The sequence below is a fragment of the Thermobia domestica genome, chromosome 5, assembly GCF_964235325.1.
Source record: "Thermobia domestica chromosome 5, izTheDome1.hap1.1, whole genome shotgun sequence".
Taxonomy (NCBI): Eukaryota; Metazoa; Arthropoda; class Insecta; order Zygentoma; family Lepismatidae; genus Thermobia; species Thermobia domestica.
The window spans coordinates 177,959,268-177,975,581 of record NC_137458.1 but is presented as its reverse complement, the minus strand read 5'-3'; the positions used below and the strand labels follow the sequence as shown (position 1 = coordinate 177,975,581).

The 16,314-nt window shown below is 34.9% G+C and overlaps 1 protein-coding gene across 2 annotated transcripts in view; it reads right to left on the bottom strand.

Moving 5' to 3' along the window:
* LOC145686301 (ankyrin repeat domain-containing protein 13C) overlaps positions 1-16,314 on the bottom strand; it is a 234,923-nt gene that overhangs the window by 136,862 nt on the left and 81,747 nt on the right. For both annotated transcript variants that reach the window (XM_081759446.1, XM_081759447.1), the window contains exons 6-7: positions 11,744-11,875; positions 6,747-6,911 (exon numbers count right to left, since the gene is read on the bottom strand). In XM_081759446.1, the coding sequence (XP_081615572.1) occupies positions 6,747-6,911; positions 11,744-11,875 (297 nt within the window). The remainder of the gene's footprint in view (positions 1-6,746; positions 6,912-11,743; positions 11,876-16,314) is intronic.

Sequence of the window (16,314 nt, the reverse complement as noted above, 5' to 3'; positions counted from 1 at the left end):
TTTTGTGATAAGAAGTACTAGAGATTTTAATAATCCATATGTCATTATTATATTATTCAATTTTCTAGTACGAAGTAAACTTGATTATGCAAGTATAGTTTGGACACCGTATTATAAACAGTACATTGCAAAAATTGAACGGATTCAGAATAAGTTTCTCAGATATTTATATTACAAAATTTATAGAATAAACTCTTATGAAAATAAAATATCGTATGCAACTCTTCTAAGGTCATTTGATGATAGAACATTATCTGCTAGAGGAAGGTATTTTCAACTTATATTTCTTTTTAAGTTAGTAAATGGAATTGTTGATAGTCCTGAGTGTTTACATTTATTAAATTTTAATATTATACATAACTATTTGAGGACAAGATTGCCATTTATTTGTAAAAGATCCAAAACCATTGCACATTCGAATACACCTTTGATAAGTATGTGTAGATTTAACAAATTAATACAGAATAACATTGAAATTGATTTTGCTGTGCCAGGTATTGCCTACAAAAGATCACTTGTAACAATTTTACCATGTTTAGATGATCTATAGTACAGGTATCTCAATTGATAGGTATTTGATTATGATATTTTCAATGTCTTGCCTTATTTACTATATAAGGCAATTATAATTTGATAATTATATAAGTATTTAATATTTTAACAAGCCTTCTATTGTTACTATTTTGAATTTGCTTAGTAACAATATTGTATCTATTAAAAATTCCTTTGATTAGTTAGTTCATGGACTTTGTTCTTCTTTACTAAAAGATGGTTTTATAAAACCACTTTAGAAGAATTTCACTGTTCCTGTGCTCATAAAAATCATTATACTAGACTTCTAATGTATCTTCTATTGTTTCTGGTGGTTTGTGATTTGGTAGTTTGTTTATCTTCTCTTTCTGGTATTTTGTTCATATCTTGCTCTCTCCCGACGCATTTCGCATTTTGCCATTATAGCCTATGTTCTGATCTTTTCTTGTGGATATTTCATTTATTTTTTTCTTCTGTTGTTCATTTGTAGATATAATATTAATTTTGTAAGCCTGTTGTAACTGGGATAAACTCCTGTAATAGGCAGCAATAATAAATAAATAATATATTTTGTTTTCTAGATATTCCAGTGAATATCTTAGTGTTTATGGGTCTTAATTATAATGTGTACTTGTATGCTAATATGTCGTAATGTTTTTTCTTACTAATTTTGTGAAAGTTATATTTTAGTTCTAGTGTGTCCAAAAACCATTTGAATATTGAGAAAGATTCCGTAAAAATAAACTTATTCTGTTTATTTCCAGCAGCATGGAGCCACAACATTTTATGAAAATCCATTTCTGTCAATTATCTTACAGGCCCGATGACTTTGAATTTTAAAGTCTTAATTAGAATGTTTTGAATATCTTTTGTAGCGAAGATGCCTAAGGAAGTTTGTCATAACTGTTTTGTAGGGAATTTAGTTTTCATGTTTCAGGCACAACCAGGAAGTTGTAATGTCGCTGGCTATACTTCTGTGTTTATATCACATGTTTTTCTTTGACTAGGTTTTATGTATTTTGTCTTGTAGATACACATTTTTATGATGCTACGACAGCACGTGTATCTTGTGTATTTACACATTTCCTTTCTCTTAGGCGGAAGACAGAATGTCGGTATGTTGTTGATGTTCCAGGGAACATATGTGCATATTACTGAATATTAATGTTTATATTTTAGTTATATATAGAAACATTTTTCTAAGCGCCTATGGTTCCAGGCGTCTTTTCACGCTTATATGTTTGCATCGCAGGAGTCGATTGCATTTTATGTGTATTTGTATTGTAGATTTCCCCACATATGGTTTTGATCAGTACACGACGTAATGACCGTTTATTTCAGGAACGTTTGGACTAAGTGAGTCAATGTCCGTGATTTAGACCTTCGAAAAAGTCGGACCCACGTTGTAGTTTTCGACGTTTCACTAATGAATCTTTAAAAAATAATATCCACACATTCTAATGACCCTACATTATTTACGTTTCTTGAAAGCAAATAATAAATATTAATCTAGGCTTATGTTAATAATAATAATTTTGTTTTAGAGCAAAATTACTTATTGTTCCGAGCATTATTGAACGAAGTCTCGATCTTCCGCACGGCAAACAGAGATTGTTTTGACCTTATGGCATATCAGATTTCCTTGATACATTTTATGAAATCACAACTTCTTGATATACAGATTCATGCTTGTTTGTTGGAATTGCTATTGATGTAAGCTTTGACACTTAAGTTTATTTTTATTTTTTAGAAAAACGATTTTTCGTTCTTTTTCTCTAAACAACACAAAGCATTAACTTTATTCGAGAGAGAGAAAAGGGAGACATACAGTTGAAAACCTTATTTTTGTGTGTACATGTGTCTTGATAATGTGTGTATATTTTCATGCATTTTACTTATTCAATAATTCTTACATTTCTCCAATATATAACCGTAACAATGCTCATGTGTCTTTATTATATTTTCAATATCTCAATACATTTTACATTTTGTTTTGCTATTTGCATACACATTCATGTTTTAATATTCTAAATACATATAAAAGTATATTCTAAAAGGAGAATTTTACTAACTTCTATTGAAATGTTATACGATAATTCTTGAAGCCAATATTTCTATGATTAGTTATTCTGTATGTATATCTACTTCACACTATACAATATAAAGTGATCGAATCGGAACACTTAAAAACACTTTACGAATTACGAAATTCATTTAAAATAATAAATAAGAATTTAAATAGTCCTTTCCGCGCAACTGCAAAGATAAAAGTTATCAAACACGCGTTTAAACCATATCTCGTCTTTTTCACACACACGTATAGTGAAAAACTTCCCCATTCCCTTCTAATTAACTCAACGTTGAAGAACAAATTGGGACATTCAACACGGAAAGACAACAAGGATTTCTTCATACGAAGAAATGGAAAATAACGCAATGCAACTGCAGCAATCATTTAAAAGGATATTATTACTTTATGGAACAGCTGGATTGGATATTGTTCACGCAGGAACATGTGTTGTTGTAGTGAGTGATTAACAAGTTATTTAAGTAACTAATTTAAACAGCCCTTAGGTGAAAAACCACTAAACTTTTACGCACGTTATCTATTCTCACACCATATCACAGTGTTGCCAACTAATTATAATTTTTAGTGAAAAACTTAATTTTTTTCCTATTTCTTTAAACGGCCAGGAGTCTCAACTTGTACTTCGTGTGCACTTGACAGGTTGGTCCCTCGTCGGGAGTCAACTTATATAACCATCACCAGGTTATATAAGTAATTTTTGTGGACGCTCTGTATATTTTGGGAAGAGAAACCATTCTTCGATTTATACTTTATTTTTGCAACGCAAATAATTTCTTTCTTCGATAAGAACTGCTAATAAACCGATTTCTCTCCCATGAATTCGAACAAAAGTCTTTCTTCATTCACCAATACATATATGTGAAACGTGTTTTGCGGTGAGAAGATTTTAGTGAGTAATAAAGAATAAATTCATTTTCTGAGACCTGCCGAAAAAGGTCATCATGCTCATCATCAGATCATCTTTGCTTTTGGGAAAACTACATGGCATAAGTTATACAGACTGCGTCGTGGAAGAGGGGCTATTATGAAAATTCTTGAGGAAACATGCAATGTTTTGTACATGAAACTGCCTGTAAAAGCCTGTCAGATTTTGACAGGCATTATACAGACGCATGTTTCGGCGAAAACACATGTAAAGAAAATATTACAGGCACATTGTCTTCAGGTGATATGCATATCGAAAAACTATTAAACTTCTGTTGGAAATTTTGCACCGAAACACGCGTTGTACAGAGCCTGTATATTAAAATGAAAACATGCAATGTACACGTAGTCACTCAGATGCAAGTAAATGAAGGGAATATATGCATGTAAAGTACCTTGAATGGATTGCTGATAACATTCGCAATACAATAAGAATGAAAAGTACACGGAAAGTGCCAGTTTATCAACTGTAATATACATGTATGACATTCGCATTATATGTAAATACCATGTATTAGCGTATAGCATGGAAAACGCATGATGTAGAATATGTTATTTTACATTTATCATTTCCGTGTACATGTGAAGTGTGTAACTCCCGCACATGCACTGTACAGGTAATGTACAAGTGAATGGGAACATACAATGATCATGATTGCCAATAAATGGATTAAACAGATACGTGTGGTGAACAAGGTCGATTGAAGCTAAACATTCACATTATAGGCATAGGAGACATGCAATATTCAGGCACAAATCTCCAATTCGACATTCGCTATGCAAGGTCCTGACACATGTATAATACATGCGAAGTGTGAACCCACCTATATGCAATGTACAGGTAATATACAGGTAAACGGAAAATGCAATGATCATGATTGCCAATAAATGGGTTAAACAGGTGCATGCAATGAACAAGGTTGATTGGAGTGAATCATTAATGTTACAGGTGTAGGAAACAAGTAACATTCAGGCACCAAGTCTCCAGTTTGTTATGCACATATGCAAGGTCCTGACACATGTATAGTACTCAATGTGACGTACTTTACATGTATATTTCGCTAACACGCCCACTAATTCGCTAACACCTGTATTTAACATGGCAATTACATTTTTATCAAATGAAAAGCAGCTGTCGTCAGATCCTCATGAGATAACGTATATGTCAACTACATGAAATATGCTGGTTACGTACAAGTCTTTCCACTCTCTACATGTTTACACGCATTTTTCACGTTGCAAGGTTGCAATCCTATCAACATGAAAACTACCTGTTTCCGTGAAATGAACATGCAATGATTGTGAAAAAAATCGATACCTGTCTCATGCGTTTAAAAGTGTTCCATTTTCAGGCATGTACAGGCGCCTTTAAAAATATGCCTGTTTATACATGTTTCACAGGCGCCTGTAAACCATCTGCATTTTCTGTCTGGGGGTCCATGATGTCTTTAGTCTACAAATAGCGTTACTTTCATTTGCATCTGCTGTTGAAGAGGAGTGGTTATGTTTGGTGCTCTTCTGAGGTCTCGGTGTGACTAAAATGGTGAAGACATAGGTGTACAGAAAGGACGCGAGAACGAAGTCACAATGGACTTCGTCGACACAACCGAACTCGCCAATTCATGACAAGCTCGCGAAGACTTAAGAGATGATCGCCAGGTGCGTAACAAAATCATCAGGCCTACATGATGAACGTCCTTGACTACTTTGTAAGTTTATGATGCATTCGGGTGTGTTGCTGGCTTATCTATATTTTGTATATTTATCTATCTGTATTCATTATTTCCACTCATTCTTATCTCAAACACTGTATGCCGTATACATTAAAAGGACAAAAAAAAAAAAAACTGCATCACAATATTCTGTATTATGAATTCCTATATAATAGCCACCATTTTGTAAAATGTCTCGGATCGCTCTGATAGTGTTATATATATATATATATATATATATATATATATATATATATATATATATATATATATATATATATATATATATATATATATATATATATATATATACATAAAGACTAACTTGATCCTGAGACCCTGGTTTTGACATAAGAATGTAAGAATGTTGAATATAGGTCTCATAATTTACGAAATATTGTCACGAATAACATTCCTGCGCCATGTTCAAAATGGTGTCCAAAATGTAATGGCCCGGATTAGAAGTGTCTATCCAAAGTAAATAAATTCAATAATACCTCAAATTTCAAATCAAAAATGGAATTCTGTAGACCACGTTTTTTCCCTTTCTTTTCTTTTCTTTACGGACGTATATTATGGGGCCAGGACTACCGTCAGACATTCACAGGTAATGAAATTGAAAGCTTCAGAAAACACTTGAAGAAATACAAATATGTTAATGGAGCCTGGTTGGGACTGCGGAGATGGTAGCCACCACATCGATATAAATTCTAATGGTCTAAGCCACACTTATGAAATTCTCCAAGGTGAATCAACAAAAGACAACGGAACTAAGGGAAAGACTATGAATACATTGTATCGGCAAAATCGGAACTCGTCATACACAACGTTCATTGTTCTTGTCATAAAGTAATCTAGTGTCGCTTGTAACAATTCCACCTTGACCGAAATTTTTAGTTAGATACTTAAAAGACGTTCACCCAAGTTTTTATCAGTCTCTAAAAGAGATGTCTTGACTGTATTATGTACATTTTATTCTGTTCATTTATGTGAATTTGAATTGAAGTACTTGCAACTTTTCCTCAAAATGTGTTTCTCTTCCTGTTACTTTATTATTAGCTGAGTTATTTCCTTGATTTCTTTTTCCCAAAATTGATGTGGCCACTTATACGTCAGTCGACTCATCCAATAAGGCAGAAGTGATTAACAACTATTCGCTTCTCTCTCAAAATTTTCCTTCTTTTTTGTGTCGACGATCCATCAAAGAAGACTCTGTATTATTTGATAGCGTTTGTCTAAAGTACAAGATATAGATAAGCAGATTAATTTTTATTTTCCTTGACTAAAGGCCCCATACAATTTGAGACAATTAGCAATCCTGCTTTCTATGTATGCATTACTTTTATCTTTACGTCAATCATGAATCTAGAAAGTTATAAGTCTATTCTAACCTACTGCAACGTTTATCCCAGTGGTTACATGGTATTTATAATAGGGACCTTTATTACATTTTTAAATTATGTCAAAACAGATCAAAACACACTACTTACCTCGCCATTGGAATCAAATCCATGCGTGCTTCCTTTGGTAAGACTTTCCATTATTGCTTTATTTTTTTGCAAATCTTCTTCTGATAAGTGTTCCCGCCTTTTCCTGGACTCTAGCACCATTCCATTTATTACATAAAAATCGGCTTGAAATGGACCAACCATTTCCTACCGAGAAGAATAAATGTACCTTATGAGTATTTTCCATTCGAAAATAAATTTTGTTTGTTTGAAAAATATCCCTAAATTAATATATATATATATTAAAAAAAAAAAAAAATATGCAACTACTTTTGTAAACTCTTACAACGGAAACTAAATAAGTATATCCCCTACCCCCTGCCAACGTGAGTCTTTTTCTCTATGTATATAAATAATTTATATAAGTAGAATTCAAACACTCAAACTTGAAAATGGAAGAAAATAAGAAATGCTTCACGATATAATTGTCTTATTATTTTACGAAAATTGATCTCTCCCTCCAACATACAACCATAAACTTATGTGCATATATAGGAGATATCCGTTTAAAGCAACCGTCTGCAACATATAACCAGATAATGCTTATAAAAAAGACGATGCACGCATTAAGTGAAAACTTAGAAGAAAATATCATGAGAACTTAGGAAACAAAAGTTTTATACATTAATAACTTATGAAATTCTAGAAATTCTATTGATACCGATCATTTATATAATGGGATGGATTTAAATAGGTATTTAAAAATGAGTATGTGCATTGGCAAGGTAAAGATGGTGTCTTATTATTTTTATGGTTATTCTATTAATGATGTAGACAGATAAATATTATTTATGGTATTGACTTCAAACATTTGGATTATTCTCCATACATCAACCTTGTCTCCAATGACTTTTTCATTTATTTTCAGAACTGAAGCAGATCTTCAACAGTTATGAAAAAGTTATTCATAGTATTAATGCATGGTAACAAGAGCACAACTTTTAGAGAAGCTTTGGAGCGGCATTGAGTAAAGTGCAATGACCTCGCTCAGAATCATGTGATAAGTGATATTAATAAACGTGGTGTGATGATTATTTGATCATACTGAACAACTTTCGTTATTTCCTTACGCCATTTTAAAACTGCTCTTGTGTGTCTTTTAGTATCCCAAAAATAACTTGAGCTATTAATTTGACTATAAACCGTAGTACAATCAAACTCCTTACATTTGCTAGTTCAAATTACTATTTTGAAAGTTTAGAGTCTATGTTTGATGGCAGCGGAACGGTAACTTCAAAAAAATTCATTGAATGACTGGAGCTTAACATCTCTTAGCAGCGCAGTTATATGAGACAGGACTTGACTAGTGAAATCCGAAGTACAACTAGAGTTTGTATCCAGAACAAGTACCTCCACTCAGGATCCAACAATCGGGACCACGTGTAAAGAAGCAGATGCTTCAGCCACTTGGTTACGAAACAGCACTCACGAACTTTAGGTAAATTTCACACTTTTTGTCCAAAATTAAAATTCCATGTTAATTCAAAATTTCCACGGTTTTCAACGTCGGCGAAAGCTGTTATATATGTATTTTTTGGCGATAAAGACACCGATGAATTCAGTGGAGGAAATAAAGAGGCTATTGTACCTCAGTTCCCTACACAACGTACATCTATCAGCTACGTTAGTCCTTCATTAATATATATTGTCATTGGTTTGAACACAAACAGCAGAAGTAAACTGTGGCACATCCTAAATGATTTCAATTGGCTGGACACCGATTTCACGAGTGTATGTGGCTGGTCTGGGAGGACCGGATATAGTAATGGTTGATGCATAGGCACGATAAGTCCGAGATCTGTGTTCTATCCGTGATATTAACTCTACACTTCTTATAATAAATGCAAGGAGAGATGAAGCGACATTTCTAGTTTACCATACCATGGATATGCCTTGTAGTTTACAGGAATGACTATAAAAGAATTGGTGGAATGATAATGTAGAAGAAAATGGCAGTACTCAACAAAACCCATTGAAATGATGTCCACCAAAATCTCACTTGGCCTGGAATAGAATCACGGACCCTTCGCACCAGAGATTAGTGCTCTACCACTGGTTTACCATGTCCTTTCTTCTGTTTCTATTATTATTATTATTATTATTATTATTATTATTATTATTATTATTATTATTGTTACAAGATAACCAATAAAGTTCTTCCATTTCTAGAGCAGTGATAAACAAAGAGCAATACAGTGGATGAAACGTACCCTTGGATTTCGAAGTAATCTTTAGTAGCATTCAACATCTTTTGTCAACGTTCCTACAGTTGCACAATATCCTAGTCATAAAACTCGGGAGAAGTAATGTACGGAAGTCCGCGAGTGCGTTCCTCAGGTCTCCCTCATTTACGAAGGATCTACTACGGAGGTGATTATCGACGGAATGAAACAGGTGGTAATCTGTCGGCGCAAGGTCCGCTGAATACGGTGCATAGCACACTGTCTCCCATCCAAATTGTTGAAGGGTCTTCCAACTCTTATTTGCCACATTGTCGTGCAAGAACAGTATACCCTTGCGATTCACCAATCCCGGTTCCTTCTGACGCAATGCAGGGTCACCATTGCAACTTCTGAGAGAAGACGTCAACAGTGATGGTTTGAGTAGGTGGAAGGAGCCTGTAATGCACCACCTGCTGCTTATTCCACCCTACAGAGAGCATAACCTTTCGTGGGTGCACAGGTGATCATGAGGTGTGAGGAACAGGGTCAGGTAGCGACAAAAAATGTCTGGTATGCTTGGGAGTATCACATAAGAACCACTTTCCGTTACCAGTGAGAAAGAGATCAAAAATGGGTGTGTTCAGGTGCCGAGTGAGCAAGGACATCACTCACTGTTCCTTGTTGGCTGCCGACAATGTGTGAGGTACCCACTTGGTAACTTGTATGACTTCCCTATCCCATGTAGGTGCAGTCTGAGTGTTTCAGAGGAAACATGGATCCTTTCTGAATATTATCACATGTTAGACCACTGTCCTCCTCGATGGCTGCTTTCAGGGTCTCGTCATCCAACACATGTGGTCGTCCATTGAGAGGTTCATCAGAAAGGAACGGAATTTCTGAAAACAATACTTACAGTGCGTTCGTTCACGGCATTCTCCCTAAACGCCTGGCCTATGCGGCGCCTTGATGCAGCACCAGACAGGCCCACTTTAAAGTCATACAACAAAAACATGCGAACAACCTGCATCGATACTTCCATTTCTTTTCGACACTTGACGAGCTATGACTATCGTGTGTGAGCAACGAGTCTGTATTATTGAAGATCGATGGCCAAACTAAATCCTGATCGCTTGGAGGGCACCTGCATCATTTCGCTTCCTCTCTGTGAGCGAATGATTAATCGGACGTCGAAAACCTCGAAAATGGAAAAAAAATTGAGGTTACCAGACTATCCAGAAAGTAACACACATTTTGGAATAGAAAGAAGACAAGTGAAAGTTCGCAATTCGCAATTATCATTATATACATTTTGAACCGACATTCTTGCTCTACTTTTCGACATGGTCGCAGTACAAGTTTAGGCACTCACCTATGATAGCAATGAACAAACTTACACAGAACACTGTCATTGACTTCAACCTTCCTGCACGCCAACCTGAAGCTGTGTGTCGGCATCAAAGCGCTGTTTTTTAGCCAGGTCTTGATGTTGGTAAACAAGTGGTAGTGACTTGGTGTGAGATCCGGGATATGGTGGATGAACAAAATATTTCCAATGAAATGCCTGTAAGCACGGCTGCATGACTAAGTGCGGGCGGGCGTAGTCATGAAACAGTACGACGTTTGCACTCAGTTTTCTTAGACGTTTGTTTTGAACTGCTCTTCGCAACTTCAGTAATGTTTCATATTTTTCAGCGGTAATTGCATATTCTTAAAAGTCGACTTCTGAAACCTTGCCTAGTAGCCTTGAGTTTTCTTGCAGAAATGGTTTGCTTGCTTTTTCAATTTTTTTTAACGTGCTTAACCCGTCTCGTCCCCACGAACGATACGATCAATAAAGGAGTTGCTGTCTTTGTTATAATCTATCTTGCAGAAACTTACGGTAACTTAACTTTTGGTTCAAAACTTCATGCAATAAACAGAGTGAAATTTGCAGAAACTCAAAAGAGAGCCTATTATCGTAAAACGGCGATTTTCACCAATCTTGTCATTGATTTTTGCGACATTCATTTTTATCATAATGTTCGTTCGCCCACTTTGGTCTTCATCGTGAACGTCTCTTCGGCCACATTTAAACATGAGGCACCAACGACTAACTCTACTTTCACTCATTACATCTTTGTCGTAAACTTCACAGTTGTCGATGAATGTTAACCGGTTTAGCATCGCCAACAAAAATCGTATAACCGGTTCCTTGAACTTCACAATTAGCAGGGTTTTCAATTGAAGCACTCACGTTAACAATATATTATGAACAAAGTTCAAGGAACACTACCCTTACACGTGCACAGCTGGATCCACACGGAATTGGTGGAAGTATATGCAGAAATAGCGGCGTTCGCCCCGTCCCTTCCGATATCCTACCAAAACGTGAGTTTCTGTATAGCCCTCGTATTATTATTTAAAGTTAGTATTTAAAAGTTACTAGTATTAAAATTCGCATGTCACTTTGAAAACACAATTTTGCAGAAAATAGAATACTGTAAATTTAACTAAATTTGACTTCTTTTAAAGTTTGGCAGTCAAACATTTGGTGTAAGTTAAATCTTAAATATTAATTACAGTAAACAAATAATCATTACTCAAACTACAAAAGAAACTTCAACAGCTTACGTTATTGCAAATTAATTTTCTGAATTTTTTCTCACTAATTTTTTTACCAAATGGGTAATCTGCCACTACATTTAAGCATTTGGAAAAATAATTCCGATTATTTTAACTGACAACCATTTCTCTGGCTCCATTTAACTCCAATTTTTTTCCATGACATTCTACATGTAGGAGCCCTGTAAATCTCCCTTCTTGTATAGTGCTACTCACCTTACGATCTTCCCTGAAAATCCACCCTGTTTGTGCACGGCTGAATGTTATAGATTTCGTAGACATCTGGGCAGCTACTATATCACTGCTCATGAGAATATCCACTTCATCTTCTATTTCCATTTCAGTCTCCTTTAACAGACGAAGGGAGAAAGAGAGAGACAAGGAAAGAAATTAATTGTAATTTTCAAAACAACACACTTTATATTTTCATTTATCGTACTAAAACCATAAAGCCGATAAAAACCATACAACAATAAAACCAATTTTGCATACAAATATTCGTGCATATATTTTGTGGATTCACCGAGCAGTTACGAATGTAAGTTGTACATTGTAAGGTACTAGGAAAGAAAGTACAACTACAGCTGCGGTTACATATGCGTTCCATTCAGTCTTATCTTGCATCTTGTCTGCAATTCTGAAACATGAATATTTAAAACTAATGAATATCAGTTTGTGGATAACGTCGCAAATTTCTATGTCCGACTATCTAATTAGTTTGCCTTAAAGATTTACTTTCTGCAGATACGATTATGAAAAATAATTTTCAACGTACTTCCTCTGTTGCCGAATTTTCGAATGCCAGTGTATTTGTATGTTTGGAAAATGGATAAACGTAAGTGCAGGTGAACATGAGGGACCATTTGCCGTTCGGTCGAAAGCGGACAAATATGGTCGCTGCGACATTGCAAACAGATCGCTAGTAGTGTTGTATCCCTGCGTGTTGCAAGTCTTTTGCAGCTGGCAAGTACACAGGCATGCAGAGGAGCGACCATGGCTGAAGAATTCGACCTAGAATTATTTACCGACTAGATAAAAAAAAAAAAAAAAAACCGACAATTTGCAATTTAGCTATGAAAAAGTACAGATAAAAATAAGGGAAGAGCAACATGGATTAAAATTTGTGGATACATTTGTGTGAGCTCCCATTAAAAATGTGAAGAAAAGGACTATATCGGTAGATTTTAGACTGTAATAACATACCAAAACTGATGCTCTCCATCATCTTTTACGTACATTTACCAAAAAGTAACTACACACAATACTGCAAACAATGTAATATAAAGATAAACTATGTCCTTTTTCTCGTTATCAAGTACGGTTAAATTTTTCCTATCAACATTCCTTTCTTTCATGTTGCGTTTTATATTCCATTGTATTATTAATTTCATAACTGACATGAACGTTTTTTCCTTCTGTACTTTTTAGGTAAAGAATTGGTACTTAGGTTCCTTTTTCCTTTCACGTCCTTTTTAAGACATAGATAGTAAAAGATTATCACCTGTCTATCATGTTATTTTATTTTGATATTATCCAGTTTACACCTGTTTAGCTGTTTTAATTTTATTGATCTACAATAAATTATTTTTTCATTTTTTCATGTAGGACTAAAGAGGCTTTACGTAGTATAAATAAAAAGTTATAGAAACTCAACTACTATTCAATATTTGTTAAATGTGCGAATTTCTTCTTCTGAAGGGACAGCGTTTCGAAATTTCAAATGCTGATGCTTCAAAAAAAATGAGGGTGATGGGATTTAGGAAGTATGGATGAATTATTAGAATAACTTAAACATACTACTGCAATTTGAAGTGAATTATAAACAGCACTTCATTGTTTCTGGACACCCTTTGGCTTCTCGTTTATTTGTGCAGGACGCCTTTGCTGGATTTGCTGTCTACGTTCGTGTGGCTCCGATCCTATATAAGACATCATCATATAAAGCCTCAGTAGTGAAAAATGACGCTAAACTTCCAGTTAGTAAGTTATAATTTTTCACTGTCCAATGATTGGTTGTTTTGAGTTTAATATTCTTTCAGCATTGAGACTACATAAGATGTGGATGAGTCTAGTAACGCCTCATTTTCTTCTTGATAAATTAAATATACGAAAGCTATATGTTTCTTATGAAATTCCATCTTCGCAAATAGTCGGCCGTGAATACTTGCATTAAATATCATGTTTAAAGCAACAAGAAATAGCAGCGACCAAATTTCAACCCAACGAGATAAAATATTTGGGTTTTTGTTTAACTGCTAACAAGTAGTCCTATGAATTTGGATTTAGCAGTAAAAATAGTGTGATATTTCTACGTACAACCAATAACGATTGCCAGTTAGTGGGCGCCGCGGTGGCTCAGTGGTAAAGCGTTCACCTCTGGTGAATCGGGTCTCGGGTTCAAACCCTATTCCCGCCAAATGAACTTTGTGGTGGACAAACACCGGGTGTGTGGGTTTCCTCGGGGTTCTCCCGTTTCCTTCCACTTTCTTCATTCCACCATTTCATTTATTTCTAATCATCGTCTCCTTTAGCTTAGCCAACATAACTGTGGGACGTAAAACTTTTTTTTTTTTTTTCAGTTAGCACAACGGAATAAACATGTGATTTGAAAGTCGAATCGATCCCTCGTGGGTGAAGTACTTCAGATGTAGCGTGTCTTTTAATGTTTATTCTAAAATTTCGGTTTTTCCCAGATTTTCCGGTTTCATTCCACCCACCCACCCCCTTCTATTTTCTTTCAAACAAACTAAAAATCCTAAATCCAATAAAAATCTTATCTCGAAAAGACTCCTATATTACATTATCTGTCAATTGTTATTTTTGAATTACTTTCAACAAACAAGAATTGTTAATCAAATAAAAGTCTTAACTGATAAGTTTAAATATTTCGTTCTTTGTTCAAGACCATCTGAGGTTAAAAATAAATTAAAAGGTTCGGTAAAAAGCATCAACCAGTGCTGTCAACTTAAAACGACAGTGTATACCCAAAATTATAAAAAGGATGTAAAAGATGTAGAAAAGCCTACGGCGATGGAAGTTGAATGATTCTTCAACAAAAAGATGAAGAACATTACTTCCAACATTTGATGTGTCAAAATGATTCTCCCATATTTACTATATATCTTTACATATATGATGTAACCTGCTTAGAAATTATAACGTAATAAAAAGAAACGGATCTCACACTATCAAAACATGCACATGAAAAAGACAAGGTCTATCAGGTTGTGTTTCTCGACAAATCAGAAGACAACATAAAAAGAAAAATATATTCCATACCGTATTTTTTACTTAATTAAATACAGAACAAGACCTTAAAAAAAAAAAAAAAAAAAAAGCTCGGCTCTTTTACCAAGAAATTTTCTTTATAGTGTTTGATGTGCCTTCTTTACAATGTTTAATGTGTCATTATATCAAGTTGAGAGCGTCCCTTTTCCTTTCTTCTTTTAAAAGCAATCTTTCAAAGCCATTGCCTCTCTAAGGTCTATAGATGTTTTGCAAAGAACAAAATATCAGGATTCCACTTACATTTCATAACAGGATTCCATTTGGAAGCTAATCAGCTATAATTTCTATTTGATTCATATATGGGTTTCATTCGCAGTCATTATCAAAGTTCACACACGCTTATTAATTAAAAACGTCTATACTGATGGAAACGAATTTACGAACACCGTGTATACAAGATCCGATCAGAACGAAATTCGCACCACAGGATGTATGTATGTAGATAATCTTACTGTAAAGATTCTAGCACACCAGTAACCGTAGAGTAATCTGATTGCAGTGTCTTATAGAAGATGCTTCTAAAAGTTTGAAAATCATCGGATATAACAAGTATCTTTAATAAACACACAATCTGGCACATTTTGTTAAAATCAACTAACACTCACCTACTACGTGCTTTGAGAATCCTAATTGGATTATTAGTATCCTTAGTATGATTTCCGCAACCAATTTTCTTGCCTTCGATAGTTATACATTAATGAAGAGATTCAGTTTCACAAATATATTTTTAAATTTTATTCGACTGTTTTTTTTTTTTTTTTTCCTCCATAGAACAATAAAAATTATTGAAATTTGTACGTGATCATTACAAACCCCTGAAGGGTATCAATATAAAAGCAATCTATGTTGTTAGTATTTATTCACGTTTCACACAATTTAAAATGCTTCACTGCACTACAGTTCCACAGCGGAATGGAATGGAACTACGGGTCATCGATGACGGTCTGATTAAACTCACTGAGCTCATCCGGAATGTTGGCCAATTAGCGAGCTTGGAGTTGAAACGTGGAAGGTGAGATACAGTGGTAACTATCACACCTTCAGTGATCACAGGACAATGATCACTGATACAGATGTCTGGATTCACTCTTCATGTCGTGAGGAAAACACTACGTAGAGAGACAATTACAGACATCGAGGTCAATATACCTTGTCTTACCTTAAATACTGTCAAAACTTTTGTGGGTAACTACTACTGCCCGTGCAAGCGAACGACGTCTAGGGCGGTGAAGCGTCAATCATTAGTGGATGAGCTGAAGAAGTGTAAAGAGGTGTCGTGTAGTAAAGTGAAGAAGTGTCAATTGTAAGTGTTCACGATGAAATGGGGCGAGTATGAAAATTGAGCGGTCGTGATAGCGTTGCATAAAGGAGACATATCACTATAGGAGATTTTCAAAACCATTAGTAAAGAATTCGTTTACCGCACTATCCAGCGCTTTACTGAGATTAGGACTGTGAAAGATCGCCTGCAGTAAGGAAGACCACGCACAGTACGAACA